We start from the raw sequence: 23,856 nt of genomic DNA, 5'->3' as shown, positions 1-23,856 counted from the left end.
CAAGGTCATCTGGCAATTGAATTAGAACCTGCGTCATCATGGCAACGTTTGCTACAACACATAGTATCAGGTTTCTGTGATTACGTTTCAGGGTATATATACGTGACCCCTTAATCTTAGTCAGCTGGTCTATTCTGGCAAAGACCCTCTTCTGTAACCTCCAGTCTTAAACATGTATATACTCAGTGATGATGGTAAACAGAGGAGTTTACTTGGTGAAGCAATCACCTGTGATTCATCATCTATGATTCCTTTTATAAAGGGTAGGGGGAAAAAGATATTCCTCCCCAAAGTAAGTAAATCTCTAGTCTCAAGAAAATCATGTTATCACAACTCTGAAACAATTAGATGAAAAAGGATATGTAACAGGAACGTCAAACAAGTTATTCTAACAATAGACTGAAAATGAATCTCAAGAAAGATTAAAAAGGAGTAAGAAATTCTGAGTCTACATCACCAAAATAGCCATCCTTTTGTTCTGGTACCAAGAGTCAGCGGAGCTGGTTCAGGAACGGCTTTTGCATTAGAGCATTCATTCCGTACGGTATAGGAGCCTCTGTAGACACTGAACTGTAATCTGGCTCTCGGAGTTAAATGAATTTTTTCTTTAAAATCTCTAGGACTGTTACCTACACAGGTTAATCTCAATGTTAATGCAGTCTCAGGGATTCTTCAACAGCAGTCTCCAGAATTTCTTTCCTTTAATATGCCCTCTCTATTCCACCATGTAACATCCTTACAAACAGAAATCAGAAGTACTTGTTTTGCTTATTGATCGAGATAATTTAGAAAGGAATTTAAGACTGAAAGTATCCAAACACAGAGAAATATGCGGCAGAAGAGTTCATCTTGTTTCATTAACATACCTAAGAATGCAGGAACCAATTAATTACACGAAAAGAGAAGCCTGATGGTAAAATAAAAAAAGAGACTCCAATGACCAGTATTTGAGTTTCAGGGTGTTACTGCCACCCTCCCATTTTAACATTAGTGTGTCTGTTGTTCAGTAAATTCGTCCTAATTTCCTAGTCTAACCACAAAATGAAGCCACAATGTAAAGATGTAACTCACAAGAAAAGTTAAAAACTTTATGGCTTTTCCAGTCTCATGTTTGCAACAAAATTCCTCCCGTTTGAAGCAGAGAACATTGCGTCTCAGGTAAAAGCAGCACTTTGTGCAGAGAGCACTTAGGGACTCAGAGGGAGCAGGAATCCACCCTGCCCTGCGAGGGGAGAAGGTAAAGACACGTCTACTGTTGAACCTCCCAGAGACTGGAGACCAACAGTAACAGGCGCGTGACTTTAAAATAAGACTATCAAATGCCCTGTGACCTACTAGGCCCAAATGTGTAACGTCAGACATCATCACGCCACACGTCAGTCAGCCCATTGTGCAAAAATCAAAAAACTTCAAAACCAAACCCCACGCAGGAGTAAAGTGACGCGACATACAACACTGGTCACCTAGGTATCAGATTCGACTAAGGAGAAAATGAAATGATAAAGGATAAAGAACGTGCAAGAACACTGCACAGATGCCCTCGGGAAGTCCTACCTTGTCGTTGGTGTCCAACACAATGGTGCTGTGTCTCCACTTTGTTAACACTATTGGTTCTTGCAGCCGCCTGTCCAGACTCCGACTTTTAATTATTTCTCTTTGCTGCTGAGATGAAGCATTATACTAAAGAAAACAAAAGTATACCTCGTAAATAATAGGAACAAAAGAGGAATCCAAACATGCTGGCTCCAAATGACACGTGGTGTTAGGCAAAGCTCACCACATGACACCAACTTAAGTGTTCTCATCTCTGACCAGCACTGTAGCTCAATCAAGATCACAGATTTATATGGTGGACAGGCCACATTAATGTCATCGTTTGGCAAAACACTTAATCTCCCAAAGTCTAAGTTTCATCAACTATAAAACAGATACAACAGAAATTTTACCTCATTCACAGTTATAGGATTGAACAGTGTAAGGATTGCCAAATGTTACCCTGATAGGTTCTCAATGACATTAATTATTACAATTTATAAAATGAGGTCACTGAACAAATTAATTTTCGAAGGTTCCTTCTACTTTGAAAATCCACAGGAATTCAATTTTTGGTTTAGGTTTTAAAGTGATGCTTTCATACACAACAGTATTCTCACATTTAAAGGAGTTTTTGTTTGTTTTTACTCTTTCACTTGCAGGCCAAACACACTATTATTTGTTTCTCACAACATAACCTGGTCAAAAGGGAGAGATGGTACTAGTGCCAAAGACCAACCCTGAATATTATCAGCTGTGTACAAAGGATGGGAAATGACTGCCAAGCGAAAATTACATATAAATAAGGTATCAAGTCCTGTGCTTGAAATGTCAAGTAGATCACCAAGCATAAGCATTGATAATGGTGAGGTTTTTAAGAGTTATGCTGTTCTATGCAGGCAATCTGAATAAATTATAAATAATAACTTACAATAAAATGACAAAATCCATCTACTTTTTAAGAGATCCATTCTTCTCCTAAAACCAAAGGATACCTAATATCTACTTCTCTAAAAAACCCCAGTAAATCTTAAATTTTAATGATTCATTGTAATTTCAGTAAAATTATATTATATACTATACTAATAAATTTCTTTTATTCCCCACAATACGCCATTTCTGCCCTTAGCAAAATGAGTCCATACAGGTCTCCCAAACTGTATCCCAAAGCTGTTACTTCATCTTCCACATTAAAATCTGCCAAAGCTAAGCCATCACATACAGATGTGTGCTTTTCATTCACTGTCGCTCAACAAACAGCAACCTTAAAATCTGTTGGAGAAGTTCACAAAGGGATCATTTCTAGAACAAAGAAAGATGGAGCTTAAAGGCTTCCCCCAAAAATTCTGTGCCATAAATCTCTAAGTGAAGAGAGACCAGCGATTAAGCAGAGCTACATTTTCCCTTCAATACAACCATCGTTAGCAACAATCAGAACGTGTGGTCGCTGTGTGTAAGCTCAGGTAGCTTCTGAGATTTATAATTACCACAGCTGTTTAGAAATCCTTTCCATGGGGCAGCAAAAACAATGTAAAATTAAACTGGGTAATAATCACAATTCTAAAGGTGCTGTGTTCATAACAATGTCCATAAATGCAAATAAAGCATAAATAAACTGCCCGATACAAAATCTAGTATAGACAGAAGGAAAAAATAAAGTGTCACATAGAGAAAAGTAAGAGGATACCACGCTTAACACACACAGTCTAGTTACACAAGATGGCTAAAACTTTTAACATTTTTAAAATCCTTTTTAAAAACACCTTTTCTCTTTTAAGAATTTTTAATTGCTTTTTCATTTCAATTATTTCAAACACACAATAAAACAGCAATTATAATGAAAACCCCCCATCGAACTTGAGCACATCTAACATAACACAGGCACCTTGTTTTCTTTTTAAGAAATGAAACGTCAGAGTCCTCTGAATACATCTTCCAGATTCTACCCTCCTCCCCAGTACCACCTAATTCAGTGTTCATCGTTCTCACGCGTCTCACACTTTAGGATATATGTATGCGTCCATAAATACTTACTACCTGTGGGGTGTTAAATTTTAAATAAATGGAATCATATCACATGCATCAATCTTCAACTTGCTTTTTCACTCAATATGTTTTTATTAAAAAAAAATAATGCCACTGTATTCATGTTGGTGAGTGTCCAGCCCTAACTCACATGCTTCACTTCTACATACCACCACATTATATGCAGGCACCACAACTTAGCCACTCTGTTGTACGTGAACATGTCCAAGGTGGTGGCACTAATCACACTCCTACGGCAGAACATAACGCTCTGCACTGTCCGACTTGATGCCACCGAATTTACATGCATTTGTGTATATAAAACAAACGTATGTACATACACACAAATTTTAAAAAACCTATCTGAAAAGTGAAATGCTAACTCACTGTTTTCATTTACATTTTCCTGATTATTTATAAATTTGAACACCTTATCAAATACTTAATGTAATTCCTCTCCTCTGTATCGCTTAATATTTCTGCCTATTTTCAACTAGGTTCTCTCTCTCCCCTGCTGGTCCGTACAGAGGAACCAGGAAGCTCTGTCTGTATTTTGGCTCCTAAGCCTTTGTTCGCTATGCGAGTTGAATGTATCTTTTCCCAACCGCAGCGGGCATCCTCCCCCCCTCGTCAAAGGTGTTCTGTTTAACTTCATGTACCCACATCTGTCGACCTTTCCTTTTATGCTTTTTCCTTATACAGCCTTGTTTAAGAAATCCTTCCCACTCTGCAGTCAAATACCCTTCTACAGCCTGTTAGGTTTTGCTCATTACACTTACAACTGTCACCTACCTGGAATTAACCATTAAGTGTGAAGTGAGGTCAAGTACTACTTTTATTTCATTTTTCTCATGTGAGTAACCAAGTCTTAGCAGCATTTACCACACAGTCCATGCTTCTCCCCGATCTGTGCGGCCACATCTGAGCCTCCACTCTGCCCTCCTGGTCTGCCTCTCCACACCTGGCCCTCGAGACCACAGCTCCATCACTGCAGCCGGAACCCCAGCCCTCACAGGCCCCCTCCCCACCTTCTCTCTACTCAGGGATGTTTCGGTTCTTCACAGACCTTTGTTTGTGAATAAAACTTAGCATCAGTCCTTCCCCTTGTGGGGAGGGGGACAGTAAATAGAAATGCAGTGAATTTATAGATCAATGTAGACACTGCTATAAAATTAAGCCTCTCAATCCAGAATCATAATGGTACACTGCACCCTTTCAGGTTATCCGTTATACCCCTACATTCTCACTTTTCTTCATTAAGATTTTACAAACCTTTAATAGGTGTATTCTTAGACTCCTCTTGGTTTTGCTGCTGCTGCTCATGTAAAAAGGATCTTTATTCCTATCTCATTTTCAAGCTGACTTTTCACTAGAGAAATGGGTAGTTTTTAGGTTGATTTTATGTCCAGCAACCTTGCTGAACTATCATCAGTTTTGAGTTTGCAGAGTCTCTTGATTTTCTAATAATCAAAAGAAAAAACTGTATCCCTTCCTTTTCAGTTCTATTTTTCTCTCTTTTCTTATTTTATAGCTGAGTAGAAGCAGTGACAGGAGAGCTACAGTCGAGGTCCTAACTATTGGGACAGCTTCTGTAACTGCACCACGAAGTACGGGATGTACTGCAGATGACTTGATAAACACCCTTCAGCACGCTGTGATGTATCATTACATCCGAAGTGATTCTTTTGTAGAAACATACAGTTGCGTCATGGTTTATCATGTCTGAAAATCTTTCAACAGCCGTGTTTAGACCATTTACATTTAATGTAATTATTTATATACTAAGACTTAAGTCTATTTTATTTCTTTTCTGTTCTGTTTATCATTCCTGTTTTCTCCTTTCCTGCCTTCTTGTGGACTACTTGACGAGATTTTACTATTATAGTTTGATTTGTCTACAGTTTTCTTGAGTCTATCTCTTGTTAAAGTTTTGTAGTGATTGCTCAAGGGATTACAATTTACATACTTGATTTCTCAGTCTACCAATATCAACATTTCACCATTTCAAGTGAAATGTGGAAACCTTACCAATAATTACATCACATTACTCTCCCCCTTTTATGATACAATTGTCTTAAATATAATCTCCACCTACAATGAGTACTTCTTCAGAAATGTAATTTTTGTTTTAAATGTCAAACATAATTTTAAAAACTCAGGACAAAAGTCTCCTCAGATATTCACCCTTTCCACTGTACTTTCTTCATTCTTAATGTTCCAAGTTTCATTTATCATTTCCCTTCTGTTGGAAGGACTTCCTATAGCAATTTTTTGGGAACAAGAGCTGCTGGTAATAAATCTCTTAGTTTAATTTCATCTGAAAATATCTTTATTTCACTTTCATTCCTGAAGGATATTTTTGCTGGATGTGCAATTATGGGTTGACAGTTTTTTCTTTCAGCATTTGAAAAATGCTACACCACCTCCTTCTGGCTTCATGGTTTCAGATACGACATCTGCTGCCATTCAAATCATTATTACCCTATAGGTACTGTGTTGTTTCACTGTGCTGCTTTCAAGATTTTCTTTGGAAGGAGAAAGCAAGAAAGTCTTAGTTTTGAGAAATTTGATTACAATGTGTCTGGATGTGGATTTCTTCAGGTCTGTCCTGTTTAGTGTTTACTCAGCTTCTTGAATCTGCTTTTTTGTGTTTTGCCAAATTTGTAATGTTTTCAAACATTGCTTCTGCAAATATTTCTCGGGCTCACACTTTTTCCATTCCTTCTGAAACTCTGAAGAAATGAATGTTAGATCTTCTGTTTTCCCACAGACCTCTCAGGCTCTGTTTACTTTCTTAACATGCATCTACTTTTCCTGGGACCAATGCACTAGCCTGGCCTGTTCTTGTCACAGCAGAGGTGGACGACCCAGACCTGGTACACAAGCCCATTTCGATACCATGTGACACGTGCTCACATCCCATCAGTGGAAGAAAGTCACACGACTGAACTGGATTCAGTACATCCCCACCTACAGCAGGAGGCTGTACACAGGTACACGGCAAAGAGCACTGATACAGGAGTGGGTAAGGAATAGGTTCAACGATGCAATCTGCCACTGTATGTAACCTGGGCTTTTTACCCTTTTATGGCTTTTAAGATTGTCTCCCTTTACTGAAGTTCTGCAAACAGTAAAATCTGTCAACATATGGATTTAGTTTTCTCTATTCTTATCAGTACTGAAGACATATTTTCCAATAAAACACTCATGCCTTCCTTCAGTTTTAGAAAATTCCCAGAAATTATATTTTCTTTTTTCTTTTTTTTTAATATCCCCAAAGTAGCATTTATTTACCCACTGAATTCCAAAACATTTAATTTAGAAGTCTGGCATTTCATAGTCACCCATCTTGATTGACATGGGCTAACGCATGTGGCACTGTCAGGTTACATGAGGACAACAGCCAAAGAGTTACAAAAAATAAATCCATGATTCTTAAACAATCGCAACCAAAAAAAAAAAAAAAAAAAAGTTACAGGTATCAAAACTTTAGATGCATTGCATTGAAAAGAAGGTTTGTGCACATCATAATTTAAAGAGGCAAAACAAGGCGCTACGGAAACCTCACATTAAATAGTTTATTATTAAGCCGATGGACAGGAGCAAGTGGTCTCTTTGTCTCAGCTTCCCTTGTATTCCATGAGCTGAGGGAAGAGGTGGGAAGGGTGGATTCATTTTCGCATGCACAAGATGAACTGCTTAACAAAACACTATCAGCTTGTTTAAATGGACCTTTTAAATACCGACTGTAGCCTGTGTTGGCTAATTCTCCTTTCTAACTTCCCCCAGTGCTTTCGCCTGCATTTCACCTATATCGGCAGACGGAGCAGAATGCCTCCTTCAGAATGCACCTGTCTGCACAATTCAAAAAGGGATAGTGGGGAGGAGGGGTGGGTGTTGGGTTCAAAGCAACCGTCAGTCCAGCAATGCCCATGAGTTTATCTGGAACTGCTTCCGGGGGCGGAGAACAGATCTGAGTAGCTGTGCTGCCGCCCGGGTGGGTTTAGCACTAGGTATCTGGTGACTGTGGCGCGGAGGGGCCGGTGTGACGGGGTGGGGGCGGGGCGGGCCGAGGCTGCTCAGTTGCCTTCTCCGGCCTCCTCGTCCTGCTGGTCGCTGGACCAGAGGGTGAGGTTGTCTCGCAGCAGCTGCATGATGAACGTGGAGTCCTTATAGGAATCCTCGTTTAGTGTGTCCAGCTCGGCTATGGCGTCGTCGAAGGCTTGTTTGGCCAAGAGGCAGGCCTGCTCAGGCGCGTTCTGGATCTCGTAGTTGAACACGGAGAAGCTGAGGGCCAGGCCCAGCCGGATGGGGTGCGTCGGCTGCATGTGCTCTTTGCTGATCTTGAAGGCTTCCCTGTAGGCAGCCTCCGAAGCTTCCACCACACTGTTCTCGCCGGAAGCCACCTCGGCCAGGTAGCGGTAGTAGTCGCCCTTCATCTTCAGGTAGAAGACCTTGCTCTTGTACTGGAAGTCGTTGCAGTTCTTGATGAGGAACTTGTCCAGCGGGGCCAGCATGTCGTTGCACACCGACTCCAGCTCCTTCTCGATCTTCTCCCGGTAAGCCTTAACCTTCTCCAGCTTCTTCTCGTTTCCATCGGCCATGGTCTTCCGCTCGAGGCTGCTGATGACCCGCCAGGATGACCGCCGGGCCCCGACCACGTTCTTGCAGGCCACGGACAGAAGGTTGAGGTATTTGTTGGAGAGAGGCTCGTTGAGCTCGGTCACCGCCTTCATGGCGGAGGCCATGTCGTCGTAGCGCTCCGCCTGCTCGGCCAGCCGCGCCCGCTGCAACAGCTGCTCGCGGTCCGCATGTCGCTGTAGCCCGGCCTCGCTTCGCGCCCCACTCGCTTGCTCGCCCGCCCGTCCGCTCCGGGTCGCCGTGGAGGCCGCCGCCCCGCGCACTGTGGCTCGCCCCGCGGACGCCACCAAGCCCAGAAATTATATTTTCAAATATTATTTCTCTACCCTTTCTTCCATTCTCTTCTTCTAGAATTCCTGCTATGTGAATATAGGAAACTTTCCACCCATCTTCCATTTCTCTTAACTATTATGCTTTAATATTTGTTATCTTCCTGTCCCTCTGTCTATAGGTTACACTATCCACTGCACTTTGTATTTCAATGATTTTTTTCTATACCCAAGAATCTTTAATACTAATAATATTTTCTTTAAATTGACTTACTTTGGGAAAAAGAAAAATTTCTTTTAGAACTAGTCTATCTGATAATTACCACTACAGATATGTCTGCTATTTACAGCTGTGATATAAAACATTAAAGTAATGTACCAATTAAAATTTAAATGTCTGCTCAGATATCATTTAAAATTATCTTAAGTGTATGACCTCTTTGAAACCTGCTGCCTTAGATAAACTTGGCCCTGGTGCACTTATCAGAAGAGAGATATCCCACAAGACCATAGAGGATCTTAACGCTCCACGCTACTAATGACTGACTCAATTACAACACATCAACATACAATGAATCTGAATATTGAATTGCTTTTCTTTCTTTAAAAAAATAAATATAAGACTAACTTCATGTAGAGAACTCAATACGTTCCAGACGACTACAGGCATTATTGGCACTGAAAGGGATCTTGTAAACCAGGAAAAATAAAAAAACAATTTCAAGTTAAACCAAAACAATTTTTGCATAGGGATTACTAGTATTACGCAGCAATAAGATAATGCACATCTTAGAAAAAGGATTCTCAATGAATTCTGAAGAAACTGGTCTTGCTGCTTTTTAAAAGTTGAATAAAAATTTAAAAATAAATCTGCTGAAACCATTTTCAGATATTAGCTCATCGACGACTTAAATAGGAATTCAGTGTTCAGGTTTATTACCTTTGGCAATTCCCATTCTGACCGAGATCCATCTGCACTGTAGTAATATTGTCTACCTTGATCGTCAACATGCTTGAGCCACTATAAAAACAAAACAAGTGTTTTTTTTTAATTTAAGTAAACTTGAGTTTAAGCCTATACAACCAGAGATACTAGATGATATTCTTATGAATTCTGTTCTACTTGCTCAAGAACATTGTAAAAAAAAAAAATAACAAATTTATACTAACAGACTTGCATTTTAAGTTTGGTAAAAATAAGTAAACTATAAACATTAAAATGTGAATCTATCTTTTATCCAATGCCAATGTCAAGCTAGTGATTCAAGCACCACTTAACAACATAACAAAAAATATACAACATAAAGATACACAGATGTATGTGCACTGGACACAGGTTGAGAAATTAACAAAAAAAATTTTTCAATCTTTAAGGATAAAATTACTAAACAATTTAACCCAAGCCATGCAAACCCTTAGGAACTCCCTCCTGTAGCCAACACATCTTACTCAATACAATTTAAATGACACCAACAACAAAACCTCATACAATACAGGGAATATGAGAAGACGACGAAGATACAAACATATGATCTTGACTGTGAAATGAATGAAAATCATTGTTTCCTTATGTTCTAGAGCCAAGTAAAGCAGGAATGAGGGGTAAAAACCTGTCTCTATTTATTCCCAAGGGTCTTAAATTCTTTATGTTAGCACAACCAACCAGTCACCTTCTCAGATGATAAACATGTAAAATTTCAGCATGCATTCCCAAACTAGGTCATTAATGATAAAAATACTCGATTCATGGTTTTTGTTTTACACAACTTGGTTATAAAAGAAAAGGGAGTACAGAAAGTGAGACAGGATATCATAATGCTGGCATGTTGAGAAAACCATTCCCAAAAAACTATTCCTCAAGAAAAATACAAAGAAATATGTTTGCTCAAGAAGTCTAAACAGAATGACACTCAAAAGGTCTGCTCTTAAACAGGTCTGTCTTAAATAGGTCGACACCACAAAAATCACTGCAATTACAAGCACTTTAAAACCATGAACCAGTAGTGACACTGAGTTTTCGTACTGTCAGTTGACATGATTACAGAATTACAGTAAGATATTTTCATGAGTTCTTAAAATACTACTAAAACTTTAGGACACACTATTTTACGTGCGGATTCTACCAAAAAAAAAAAAAAAACCAGATGAGAAAAAAAAGAATGTACCTTCTCCTTGGTAAAGTCACTGGTATATAAGGTATGCCCACGTTCATCCAACTCTTCTGACCAACCCCTTGGAGGAGAACCACACTGACTATCTGACTGGCTGTGACAACTGCTGTGGTAGTTCTCTTCTGATGAAAGAAGCTATAAATAGTCAGAAACATAAGGATTTTTCTTCTTTGAATACATATATATGCAGATATGCAGCAGTTGAAACTAAGCAATTGACGTTGGCTATAATGTACTAAGATCTTGAACATATTTAAATATTTTAATTTTCAAAACAAATTGTTTAGTCTTTTAAATGGTACATTGTAAGTGGTGAGGTTTAAATGGTACGTTGTAAGTGGTGAGGTGAAATTAATAATAGTTATTTTATCACATTAATGCAACCCTAGAAAAATTCACTATAATGAGACTGGAAACAATGTTTTCAGACTGGGAAAGGCTACCTTCTATTTAATGCTGCTTTTGAACTGAAACCAGGTTTAAAGTGGCAGGGGTGTGTATGTGTAAGCAAAGCGGGGAGGTGAGGGCCCTTCATCAGACTGAGATTGTTGAAAGTTCTCAGCTATTTATCACAAGTTCCCAACCAAAAGCCTGGCAAAGAGTGCTCAAATATATCTTCAACTATTTTTTTAAAGTGTGTGGGATGGAGAGAGGGGAGGGAAGACACTAGGTTTGTAACACTATATTTTATGTTCTAATTTAATGGCAAGTTGTCTTAATCCACTCAACCGAATGCTTATTTAAAACTATTAGAAACTGAACTTTGAAACAAGAAAAAATATTGAGAAAATTCAAACACGATACAGAAAGATGAAGAAATTCCGTACAGTTTAGGTGTGCTTTACTTTAAACTCCAAACATACAGGAAGACTGAGAACAGCTAACAATTTCTGTTTTCTTTAACTAGAGGCACCGTAATATGAGCAGCGGCAATCCGCTTACTGCACTTAAACTTTGTTCATTCAACAAATGTGCACCAGGCTAACTCTCGCGTGCAAATGACCCTTCCAGGGTCACTTTCAGGTAAAACAGATTTTGCAATTAAATCCTACTCAACTGGACTGTATTTTCTACCATAAGTTGGTCTGAAACACTAAGATGTGTAGATTCTCAATGTTATAGGAGTAACTTAGACATAAACATCCTAACATTAGTAATATGTTCACAAAAACTGACCTAGACTACTTTACAGAAGCCTTGCATAAAGTGAGCTGTATGTTTTGTAACTAATGCTTTTAAAAAATGGAAAATCTAACTCAAAAATCAAGATTCATTTTTATTTGAGACCACTTATAAAAATGTGTGCTCACATGGGAAAAGAAGTGCAATAAAACCTTTCAGAAACAGAATAAAAGAAGGCAATCTATACAGTGGAATATTATTCAGTCATTAAGAACGAACTTTTGCTATTTGTGACAACAGGGATGGATCTTGAGGGCACTATGTTAAGTGAAATAACTCACAGAAGAAAGACAAATATGATCTCACTTATATGTGGGATCATAAAAAACAAAACACACAAAACCAAGCTCACAGATACAGAGAACAGACTGGTGGTTGCCAGGGAGGTAGGCAGTGGGTGAAAAGTCAAAGGGCACAGAATTCCAGTTATAAAATAAGTCACTCAAGAGGACGTAAGGTGCAGCACGGTTACATAGTTAATAATACTGTATCGCACATTTGAGAGATACCTAAAGAGCAGATCTTTAAAGTCTTCAGAAAAACTATTCTGTTAACTACGTATGGTGACAGATGTTACCTATACCTACTACGGTGATCATTTTGCAATATATACAAATATCAAACCATCATGTTGTACACCTAAAATTAATATAATGCTATATGTCAATTATATCTCAATAAGATTTTTTTATAAAGAAGGCAATCTAATTAGTAAAAATTAAGAAAAAAAATCACTAAATCAGTTTTTGTCATAAACATGACTTTTTAGTTGCCACAATGCTCACATAATTTCCAAATTTTTGTGCAGTCAGCTGTTCCCTTCTGCCATGAAAAGTAACCTCCATTATCTCAACATGTTTTATTACATTATAAAACCAGGAGTTGCTTTATGATTTTGAAAATTATTGCCAGAAAAGAGCTGTTTAATGAAAATTAAATAAAAGGTAGCCTAGAAGAAACACAGGGGGCTCTACACATGTTCCATTTCTAGGAGAGTGACAGGCAGCCACCCAACTAGTCACCTGGATGAAAACAGTGTAAAACAGTACATAACTTTTTCTTTTCTTTTTAATTACCAAGGAGCAAGAGGAATACTCAGGAACAAAAACTAACTGGAAGCAAGAATCCAGAAAAGTCAGTAGAATAAAAAGGCAGCTTTCTCCTCGAAGGCATCTGCCAAACCCTGACCAAAACATCAGTTTTCAAGGCCACGTACAAGTGTTGAGGAACAGGACTCAGGACAACCTAAGGCAAGGAGCCTAAGAGGATGCCCCATAATAAGGAATGGGCACTCCAAAGAATTAAACCTGCAGATTATGGGGTGAACCAGAAACAAATCTTGTCCCTTTATTCCACACTAGGAAAAACATAGGGATCTTCCCAGATAATTGGGGGAACCTGGGGGAGTCCCCAGCCACAAGCGAGCCTTCACGCAATCCAAATTACTACTAGTCGGGTGGCCTATAAACACGAAAGCTGAAAATTTAGTTTCAAATGCTCACAGGATACTAGCTTCCCCAGGCACCTGACAGAAACAAAAGCAAACCCTCTGAAGGAACAAATTTTCAATCCCAGCATTAAAGACTTGCTATATGTATGAATTTCCAAAAACTATAAGCTCACATCAAAACACACACAAGACACGAAACAAAACACTATGAGTGAGAGTCAGCAGAAAAACGTAATCAGACTCTCAAAGACTATATACTGGAACTATCAAAAACAAAGTAAAAAATAAGACTTAAGAAAGCTATGACAAATACATGTGATGTATGATCCTTCACTGCAAGAAAAAAAAAAACTATAAGGAATATAAGTTGCCAAGTGAGAAACATAGATATTAACTAGATATTAAATAATAATACCAATATTAAATTTTGGGGGTGCGATAAATGTATTTTTCACCAAAAAAAAATATTTTTTTTGCTGGAAAATGTCCTTATACTCAGAGAATAAATTATTATGTTATCTGGTCCAAATGATTCAGAAAAAAAATCACTGGAGAGCAGAGGAGGAAAGCAAACACAGTGAGGCTCCGTGAGGACCCGGCTTACAGACGCTCACTGTACTATTCTTTCCACTTTCCTGCAGGTTTCAAACTTTTCATAGTAGTAAGAGGGGGAAGCTCCCCCAACAAATTAAAAAAAAAACACATTTTTTAAATTCAAAGGTAGGTTTAATATCAAATAAAGATGCAGATAAGGAGAAAAAGGGCAGACAGGAGCTTGACCTGGAAGTGACCGCAAAGGAAGCACAGAGACACAGCAAAAAAACACCCAAGCGGAGAGGAAACCAAGAGACCACGATGAGCGGAGTAAGCAGAGTAAACGTTCACGTAACCAGAGCTCCAGAACAAGAGGGAACAGAAAATGGGGTAGGAGCTATGCATACATGACGACTAACACTTCCCAGAACTGATCAAAGACAGGACTCCCCAAATTCAAGATTCCAACAAAGCCCCAGCAGGAAATAAAAAAGACACCTTCACCTGATCACATCACAGTGAAATTACAGATATGAGATCTTAAAAGCTGCCCGCAGGAGGAGAGCGGCAAGTTGAATTCCCAACATGGACAAAGGAAGCCCGAGGACATGAGAATAAAGCCTTCAATGGACAAGGGAAAAACAAAAACCAAACAGTCTGCTTAGAACTGTGTACCAGGTAAGGGTAGTCTTCAAAAATAAGGACAAAAAAGAAAATTTCCAGACAAACAACACTAAAATGTTATCACTAACAGACGCTCACTAAGGAAATAAAAACGTATGTACTTAAGACAGTAGAAGTTATCCAAGATAACCTAATTTGCATAAAGAAATGTGAGAAAACACAACGGGAAATGTGAGGATTAAATTTAAGTATCACATGGACAATGACAGTTAGGGGAGGGTAAAAATAAAAACAAAACATCAGACAACAGCAGCACAACAGCATGGACAGTTCCTGCGCGGTTCTGAAGGAGCAAGAAGACACCGACGAGCCGCGGGCCACGCTGAGTGCACGCGCTCTGGTGTCTGGGGCGCGTTTGTCAACAGCAGCTAGATGTTCAACAGCATCTCTGGCCTCTACCCCCGAAATGCCAGCAGCCCTCCCTGAGACGTAACAACCCGAAACATCCCCAGACACTGTCTAATGTCCCCCAGGAGGCAAAATTGTCCCCAGTTGAGAACCACCGTTCTAGGGCAACTACTAAAATAAGCTTCTGACTGAGGATGAAAGACAACACTTGTTCCCCGTCAAGCCCCACTAAAATAAAAGTACTGAAATAAGCTTGAAAAAAACCTGGCCCCCAAGAACAGAGGGGGAACACAAGAAGACACGTCAGCCACAAAACTCTGCAAGCTGAGAAGCAGATGAACAAAAATCTCAATTATCCACAAAGACAGCAGAATCTAAACCAGTGGGGGCAGGGGTGGTGCTGGGAAGGGAAGATGAAATCCAACAAATTCTTCAAAAGGCTCCAGGACTAAGATGAGGACTGAAATCACCAGAGTCCCCTTCCTCAGGCCTGGCCACTAGCTGTGCACCCTCTGCTCCAGCAGAAGGATGGATTCACTCCCTGGTTGGGGGGAGGGGGGGTGACACCAACATTCCGAGTTGGAAGACAACAGGCACTATCAGGACCCAGGTACCAAACCAAAGAGGGGAGGCTGAGGGGGATAGGCTCAGTGGTAGAGCATGAGGCCCTGGGTTCAGCCCCCAACACCTCCATTAAAAAAAAAAGTATTTAATTAAAAAAAGAAAAAGAGGGGAGACCAAGGGACTGGATGCAAACTGGATGCAAACGCCAGCACCAAGACCCTGGCAGCTCTTACCTTCCAGGTTTTAAGATGTCTGCAGACACTGCTTAGTCTAAAAGGAAAGACCTAAAGTTCTAACACTGGAGACGCCAACAAGCAGCTGACCCAGATGAAGTGAAGTTCGATGCCTGGCAATTGTGAGGGAGAGTGATTTCCAACCAAGAATACTATACTCGGGCAAACTATCAATTAAATACAAAGGCAGAACATAGACATTTTCACGCACACAGTCTCAATTTTACCTCCCAGATACAGTCTTTCTCAAGAAATTACTGGAAGGTGTGCTCCAGCCACATTGGAAATACCTATTTCTGTCTAATATGTGCAGTAGCAGTGTGAGCTGAGGCTCTGATGTACAAATCACTCTCATCTATCCACTGAAACAGGAAGCTGAGAAATGTTAAAAAGTTCCTGTGTGTACTTTAAATTCCTTTAAATTATTCTATCATTTAGCCCTTTCCCTAATTCTTCCAAATTATAAGATTTGACTTTATTATTGACACACAGGACAACTTATTTTCAAATGTTCCTATTTTTTAAATTTTTTCCTGTGTGGGGGGAGGGTAACTAGGTTTACTTATTTATTTGGTTTTTCAGTGGAGGTGCTGGGGATTGAACCCAGGACCTTGTGCGTGCTAAGGACCCGCTCAACCACTGAGCTATAAACCCTCTCCCCTTAAATCTTTCTAAATACACAATTCAAATCACTTCTGAACACTCCCTACTGCAGTAACACGTGATCGACTTCTCTCACTATTCTCCATCTCATTCTTGAAACTCAAAGCACAAGTCACCACCAGACCAGAGCTATAAATAACCAACTGAAAAATAGGACAAGAAGAAGGGTTATCAACTATAAAAAGCTTTTAGACTCTGCTAAACACAGGATGCGTTCCCTGACTCTCCAGCCTCTACCCACCTAGGGTTCTGTTTTTATCGTACAAGCCAGCTGCCTTCTCTAAGAGCAGGGTGTCCCGGGCAGGTGCCGGGGCCGCAGTCATCCACACTCCAGGACTTAACTCCATTCTGCCAATCCTACCCTTAGCTTCTCCTGCGTATTTCAACAGCCCCGAGGAATCTCTCCAGACCTCGGAGATGAGTATTTCTCAAAACATTGTTGGCCAGTTCACGGCACCACCCTGAGAGGTGTGGGGAAGGTGAAACCAAGGCGGGGTGGGGATACAGTACGGGCACTTATTAGAGAAAACAATGATTTTAGAGTAAATTGTCAGACTTAGAGGACAGTCCATTTGTAGCAAAGGAATTATATTTACTTCCCCTGCATATAAATAAAAAGTGATCTTGTATCTCTGACTGACAAAAACTGAGAAGTATCTTGCTATTGTTAGCCCTACCAAAACACAGTGAAAATTATCAGTCAAATAATTTTGTTCTTATTTGTTTGACTAAATCATCTATTTTCTTTCCTTCTTTTTCTAAAAAATGTCTCTGCTTGGGCAATGGCAATGATTGAATTAGTACCTCCTAGCACGTGAGGGGAACCACTGGCACTAGGCAACATTAATCCAGCTAACTCTGGAACTAGTAAGCATGCTACAAGGTTAGCTACTGTCTACTAGTTAGAGATTAGGAAGAAGCAAGCATTAATATAACAGAATGTGGAAAGAACATTTAGTGCCTTAGAGATTTCAAGGGTTCTACCATTTCAGTGCCTAGAAACAAATCTACTGACGTCTTTCGTCTCTGAATAACAAGAAGGAAGTCTGGTAACTCACGGTGATTTTCTACTGCTCATACCTCCTGCTCTCCTGGACTCTGGGAATCTCCTTTGCTTGTGTTTGTATCTCGAGTCCAGCGAGGGGGCTTCCACGTTCTTTCCTGTGTCCCTCTGTTATAGTAGTAACAACGCCCCGAACTATCCTTGTGAGTTTCCCATTCTCCATTGATCTGAATGGCGGGGCTTCCGGGGAGCGGCGGGAGCGCGGACTGGGATATTTTCAGTTCCTGCAGGTTAGCGTACACAGGAGAGTCTGGCCGTCCTTGATTTGGGGGTGTTGTCGCCTGTGAAAAACGTGAAATAGCCGTGTTTAAGCTGGCGTAACACTTATAAATTAAAATTAAATGAAACACGAGATTTATAAACATAAATACTAATTCACTTAAAAATGTATGTATAGGGGTACAAATTCTTTCTAAGGAAATAACAATTGAACAGTTTTAATATTCACAGTTTGGAAAATACACAAAAGCTTCAACTAGAATTCAAAGTTTGCTTAACAACTGCCCCTCACCCTGAAAGAACACTTGCCAAGAAGTCAGGAGCTGGGGGTCCTCGTTCAAGACCTGGCCTAACAAGAGGCTTGACACTGGAATAGACCACTTCATCTCTCTGAAACTGAATTTTTTAAATCTCTATAAATGAAGGAATTTGGATTAAACCACCTAGGTCTCCATTAGCTCTAAAAGTTTATGATTTTAGGCAAGTTTTAAAATATAAAGTCTTATACATGGGTAGGTCAGCATTTATTCAGAAAACTGTCGAAAGAAGGATTTTATATTCTAAGCTCTAATGTTAAATCAGGACTCCAAGTGAAAGAAAAAGGAGATGTAGTACTTCAGCTCAGAATTTATTACATCCTATTCCTTCTTAGTGATAATTTCTCAACAGCCATAAACAAACCTTTAATTTCTTCCTAATTTCTGTATCTGTGATTTTCCTAAGAGTGGAAAAGACAAGAATTAGCAATGGCTCTATGATTTACATGCTTAACCTCAACCTTCAGTTTACTTTTTATTTTTAAACGTCACTAGATGTCAGTCAAGAGCAGAACGCCCTTCCTACGCTTTGCCTAAGGACACTGTCCACTGTGTTAAGTTAGAATTCTAGATGCTGAAAGAATACTTTTTTATATTGTGTTTGTATTTGTGTAAACACCTCTCCTTTTACAACAGGGCTTCTCAACCTTGACACGACTAACATTTAGGAACAGATTATTCTCTGTGGTGGGGGCCACCCTGCTCACTGTGAACTGTTCAGTAGCATTTCTGGCCTCGACCCACTAGATGAGGGCGGTACCCCTCACCATGACAACTAAAGAGAAAGAGTCTCTGGGCATTGCCCAATGTCCCCTGGGGACAAAACTGCCCCTGGTCGACAACCACTGCTGCACCATGTTAACCGTAGAATTATTCAGATGTGTGATTACTTTTATAATGTACCCATAGTTTAATGAATGTTTAAAAACACTGAATTACAAAAAAGAGAAATGTGGATGGATACATTAAATCAGTTTATTAAAAATTAAAGTACTTTAAATTCTAAAATATGATTTGCCTACAAAATAATCATAATGAATCTAAATCACAGAATAAGTTTTAAAAAAGAAAACAGCAAAAATAACCCAAAACATGAATATATTTGTAAACTAGTTACCTTTGGTATTTATGCAAATACTGTACTCAGTCATACAAATTAGACCATTTTCCTATAAATGTTAGCTTTGAATTTAGACTACCACCAAACTTCATCTTTCTAAGAAAATCTATCCATGAAGACAGATTTCCATGTATTTCTCTTCTAGGCTAATTCCATATTCTGGGGAATCAGCCAAGACAACAATGCTCCTCTGACTAAAATGTACTCTGCTAATTAACAAACAATTCTATACAGTAAATCATCTCCCAGGACCTTATCTAGAGAGCATTTATTCAGCAAGTGTTGCAGAAGTTCTCAGTCTGCTCCTGATACTTAACTCATCTTGGGGAAATAAAGATGCCAACAAACAGCCACTGTCTCAACGATTTTATGGACGCATGTCACCACAGCTTTAAGAAATAGCTCATTCCTGTTGCTTAAACAGTTCAAATTTAAACAGGTTTTCAATTTAAAAAAACTGAAATGCTTTAACACAGTTTATAAGACTAGCATAATTCCGAAACAAATGTACAGAAAAATTAAATGGAAGAAAATTACAAACCAATCTCACTTATAAATTTAAATGAAAATATATTAAATAAAACATTAGCAATCAAATCCAGGGCTCCATTAAATAAGTCAGGGAAAAGCAGAAATGCTGAGAGTCTACCTTCAGGAAATCCTTTACTGCAATACTTTACATTAACAGATTAACATAATCACCTCCACAAACACCAACAAAGCACATGATAAAATTCAACATGGATTCAGGATAAAAAGTGAGGAAAAGGTGATGCCTCCTTAATTTGACACTTTTAAATTATTATTTAAAATAAACATCATACCAAACAAGACACTGATAAGAAGCATTTTCATTAAAGTCAAGAGTAATTCCAGGATGCCATGGATCACTGCTTTTATTCAACATGGTACTGGAGAGCCTAAACAATGTACTAAGGTAAGAAAAATGGGCATAAATACCCAGGAGGGAGAAAACTCTTGATATTTGTCACTGACATAACCAGTATCTGAAAACCTCAGCCCATGAAAACTACTAAGAAGTTCAAATAAGTTGGCCCATCTAAACAGTCTCCAATACATGAGTAATGACAAACTGGAAAATGTAGCAGAATTTTTAAAATCTCATTTACACTATGAAAAGAACTGTTAAGACACTTATAAATAAGTTTCAAAAGAAACCAAATGAAGAATACTTATATATAGAATAGACAGACAAGTTTATATTGTACAACATAGGGAAATATATACAAGGTCTTGTAGTAGCTCACTGTGAAAAAGAATATGAAAATGGATATTTGTATATTCATGTATGACTGAAAAAATGTGTTATACACCAGAAATTGACACAACATTGTAAACTGACTATAACTCAATAAAAAATTAAAAAATACCTATAAAAATTTCCTCAGATTCCTAAAATTATACCTGAATAGATAAACCTTTGTTCCTAAATGGAAAAGTATAATTTTGTAAACACGTTACTTCTCCAAAAACTAATCTATAAATTCTACAAATTCAATGCAATCTTTGGCATGCAGCTGAGTTAGCTCACTGCCTAGCATACAGTGGCACTTAAGGAAATTTGCTGAGTGAATGAACAAACAGAAGACTGCAAACACACAGAGCCAAGTAAAAGCAAAACTGAAGGACTGAGAACTGGTCACACGTGATAAAGGAAACTCAGAAACATCCACATTCCTAGTTTGGGGACAAGGATGGACAACTGTGTCACCACAGAAGAAACTGAGATAAATAGAAACTGATAGAAACTGAGCACCGAGCACTTAGCTAGGTGCTGAGGTTACACATGTAAATTTTAAAATTTAAAATTCTAGGACCTTGTAATACAGAAGAAAGAGAAACAAAGATCATTTAAATGCATAATAAACACAACACTAGAGCCACACGTGGGCCAGTGTGGGCACAAAAAGGAAAAGACCTGGAATCAACAGAATAAGCCTCAGAAACAGGTAAAAAACGACAACAAACTAGTGAATGTAACAGAAAAGAAACAGACTCACAGATGCAGAGAAGGAACCAGTGGTCACCAGTGGGAAGAGGAAAGGGGAGGGGCAAGATGGAGGTGGAGGATGAAGAGGCAGAAACTATTAGGTATAAAACAAGCTACAAGGATGTACAACACAGGGAATATAGCCGGTATTTTATAATAACTATAAATGGAGTATAACCTTTAAAAATTGTGAATTACTATATTGTATAGCTATAACATATAATATTGTATATTAACTATACTTCAATCAAAAAGTATGACATTGTAAAATAAATATACAAATAAAGTTTAAAAACATATATATAAAGACCAAAAAAAAAAAAAAAAAAAGAAATGAGTAAGAAAGGACCAGCCAGGTCAACGCTGAGGATACAGGAGCAACAAGAACAAATGTCTGGGAAACCCGTGGTGCAGCCCAGGAAGGATGCTGACTCAGGGAGCAGGGAGAGGAGCAGCCACGGAAAGGTCTACGGAGCAGCAGGGGCAAAACAGGGGAGTTGTGCGTCATGTCAGAAAGCAGGCGTCATCCAGCAGCACTGAGGGGACCGCTGGAGAAGACAGGCCAGGAAGCCCCTTCTGACTCACGATTCAGAAACACTGCAGATTCTACATGGACACAGCTAGAGGCAGATCAGTGGGGAGGCTGTGCAGACAGAACACAGAGCTGCAACAGGACAAGGAGGGCCGGAGCAGCAGGACCGGAATCAAGACATAAGTAGAAAGTTCAATTAACACTTGGATGGTATGTTTGTCTGGGTGAAGCATATTTTGGGAGAGGAGGGTTGTTTAAGCACAGACTAAATAATGTCAAGATAAAGACTAGGATAAAGAGAGGAACAAAGAGGAGTGCCATTTCAATCGTATGAGGCTGATACATCTTCTGGAAATCCAGGTGGAAAGGCTCAGACTGTTAGATGTACACACTGGGAGCTCAGTACAGAAATCAGAGCTAAAAATATAAAAGTCATCAGCACACAGGTGGGGCCAGTAACTTCAGACAGTACATAGAGGGAGAGAAGGGGGAACGCAGACCCCTGGAGAATACTGAGCAGTTGCTTTATGAACTAAAATGAGAATACAAGCACAAAGTTAGCACAGGGCATGGCATGGTGCCCGCTGGCAGTGGCATTATACTTATTGTTGCAACTGACATAATTAAGGTACCAGGCAAAGTGAGAGGATCCAGTAAAGAAAACAGAAAGTCAGAAGCAGACAGTCTAACAGGAAAGGGTAGTATTTAAAAGTAACAAGGAAAATTTTGAAAGGGGAACTTGGTTTAATCTGAAGACTTCAAAATGTAAGGGCCCTGAAATAATCACTAGATTCAGCAATTAAAATTAGATTCATTAAAAGACTCCAGTTTCCTGCCATTAAGGATCTGAAATTACGTTCCTGCCATAAACTAGAAAAGTAAATACAATTTAAGGAATGAGTATTTTCAGGCCTTGTACAACAAAACAAATAGCTCAGAACTATGATCCCTGGAGAAGAAACAAAAGGCAGGCCACCCACCACCTCCCTGCCTGGAACCAGCTTCCAGAAATCAGCAGTGCGAGGGGGACCAGAGTCTGCGACCTTGGTGAGTGAACACCAGAGACATGACTTACAGCAACCAAGGAAATAATATAAGAAATGAAAACAAATATATATAAATATCAAACACTGGGAAGAGGTGAAAAGGAGAAAGGAATGGCTCCTGATTTTTATTTAAATTAGGGAACCTTCAAAACTGAAAAAAAGGAGAAATAGAGGCTGAAATGCCTGAAATCAAAGGAGACAACAGTGATTCTAAGCAGAACGTCTATTTAGAGCAGATTTACTGCCAACAGACGAATGGTAAAGCTTCAGTATTTCACACTCTGACTTAACACTAAATCCTCTGACAGAAGTTCATTTGAAATGTTGCTCATTTGCTGTTACAAATAGTTTCCAGTAGAAATAAGAACCTTGTTTCCTCAATGAATTAACTCCAAACTTAAGATCAGCTTAAAACTTTCAATTTCCAAAGTGTGTGGAAAGAGAACAGAAGGCGACTCAGTATTTTTAATATTCTGATCTCTGGTGAAAAGACACTGTCCATGTTTCATATCAACTGCTCAAACCACTGAGAAAAAGTCAAGGGAATTGTCACTGACTGACCACTAACAACCTTCCTCAAGAACTCTTGAAAATACAAATTCTTGGTGAAAAAATATTAAGTATAAAATAGCAAACTAACTTTTACATATACACAATACTAACTACAACAAAGGATAGTGAGTAATTACATACCATTTTGCCTATTGAACCAAAAATGCAGGTTTTTTAAATGAACACAATGCTAGTTAAGATGAAATGTAACAACTCTAGTTTACTGTTGGTAAGTTTAATTAACTGAACCTTTTCGGAAAACAGTTCAGTAGCACGTTTCAAAAGCTTTGAAAAATATTCTTAGGGGGAAAATTCTATAGATTAAAAAAAATCCCACAAATACGTGCATTCCAATGTTACTTATCAGAAATAAATTAAATACAAGCTAAACATCCAACAACAGAAGAATGGCTAAGTAAATAATGATCCAACATAAGAGGAAATACAAGCAATGAAAATGTTAATCATTTCTTAACATGATAAAAAAATTTTACGAGCTTAATAAGAAAAGCAAGATATAAAAATGCTTCTAGCTCCCAACTTAAAAATTTTTAAGTATGAAGATAAATCAGCTAAACCATGATCAGTACCCAGCAAGGCTTTCACTCAGGTCTGATGGAGACCAAAATTTTTACACATAAGCAAAAGCTAAGAGTTCAGCACCACCAGACCAGCTTTACAAGAAATGTTAAAGGCACC

The 23,856-nt window shown here is 38.8% G+C and overlaps 2 protein-coding genes across 8 annotated transcripts in view; both read right to left on the bottom strand.

Annotated features, from left to right (window-relative positions):
* The window catches only part of ARHGAP12 (Rho GTPase activating protein 12), a 106,697-nt gene that overhangs the window by 32,894 nt on the left and 49,947 nt on the right, over positions 1-23,856 (bottom strand). For 4 of the 7 annotated variants that reach the window (XM_074358377.1, XM_074358376.1, XM_074358379.1 and 1 more), the window contains 4 exons: positions 17,378-17,641; positions 10,634-10,774; positions 9,409-9,489; positions 1,555-1,680 (listed from right to left, as the gene is read on the bottom strand). In XM_074358377.1, the coding sequence (XP_074214478.1) occupies positions 1,555-1,680; positions 9,409-9,489; positions 10,634-10,774; positions 17,378-17,641 (612 nt within the window). The remainder of the gene's footprint in view (positions 1-1,554; positions 1,681-9,408; positions 9,490-10,633; positions 10,775-17,377; positions 17,642-23,856) is intronic. The other 3 variants (XM_074358380.1, XM_074358381.1, XM_074358382.1) reach the window with 2 other exon arrangements.
* On the bottom strand, positions 1,697-9,402 carry LOC123617940 (14-3-3 protein eta-like). The gene has a single exon (XM_074358383.1). The coding sequence runs from the start codon at positions 8,304-8,306 to the stop codon at positions 7,638-7,640; it is 669 nt and encodes a 222-aa protein (XP_074214484.1). The 5' UTR covers positions 8,307-9,402; the 3' UTR covers positions 1,697-7,637.

The sequence above is a fragment of the Camelus bactrianus genome, chromosome 35 (genome assembly GCF_048773025.1).
Source record: "Camelus bactrianus isolate YW-2024 breed Bactrian camel chromosome 35, ASM4877302v1, whole genome shotgun sequence".
NCBI lineage: Eukaryota > Metazoa > Chordata > Mammalia > Artiodactyla > Camelidae > Camelus > Camelus bactrianus.
This window is presented reverse-complemented; position numbering and strand designations above follow the sequence as displayed.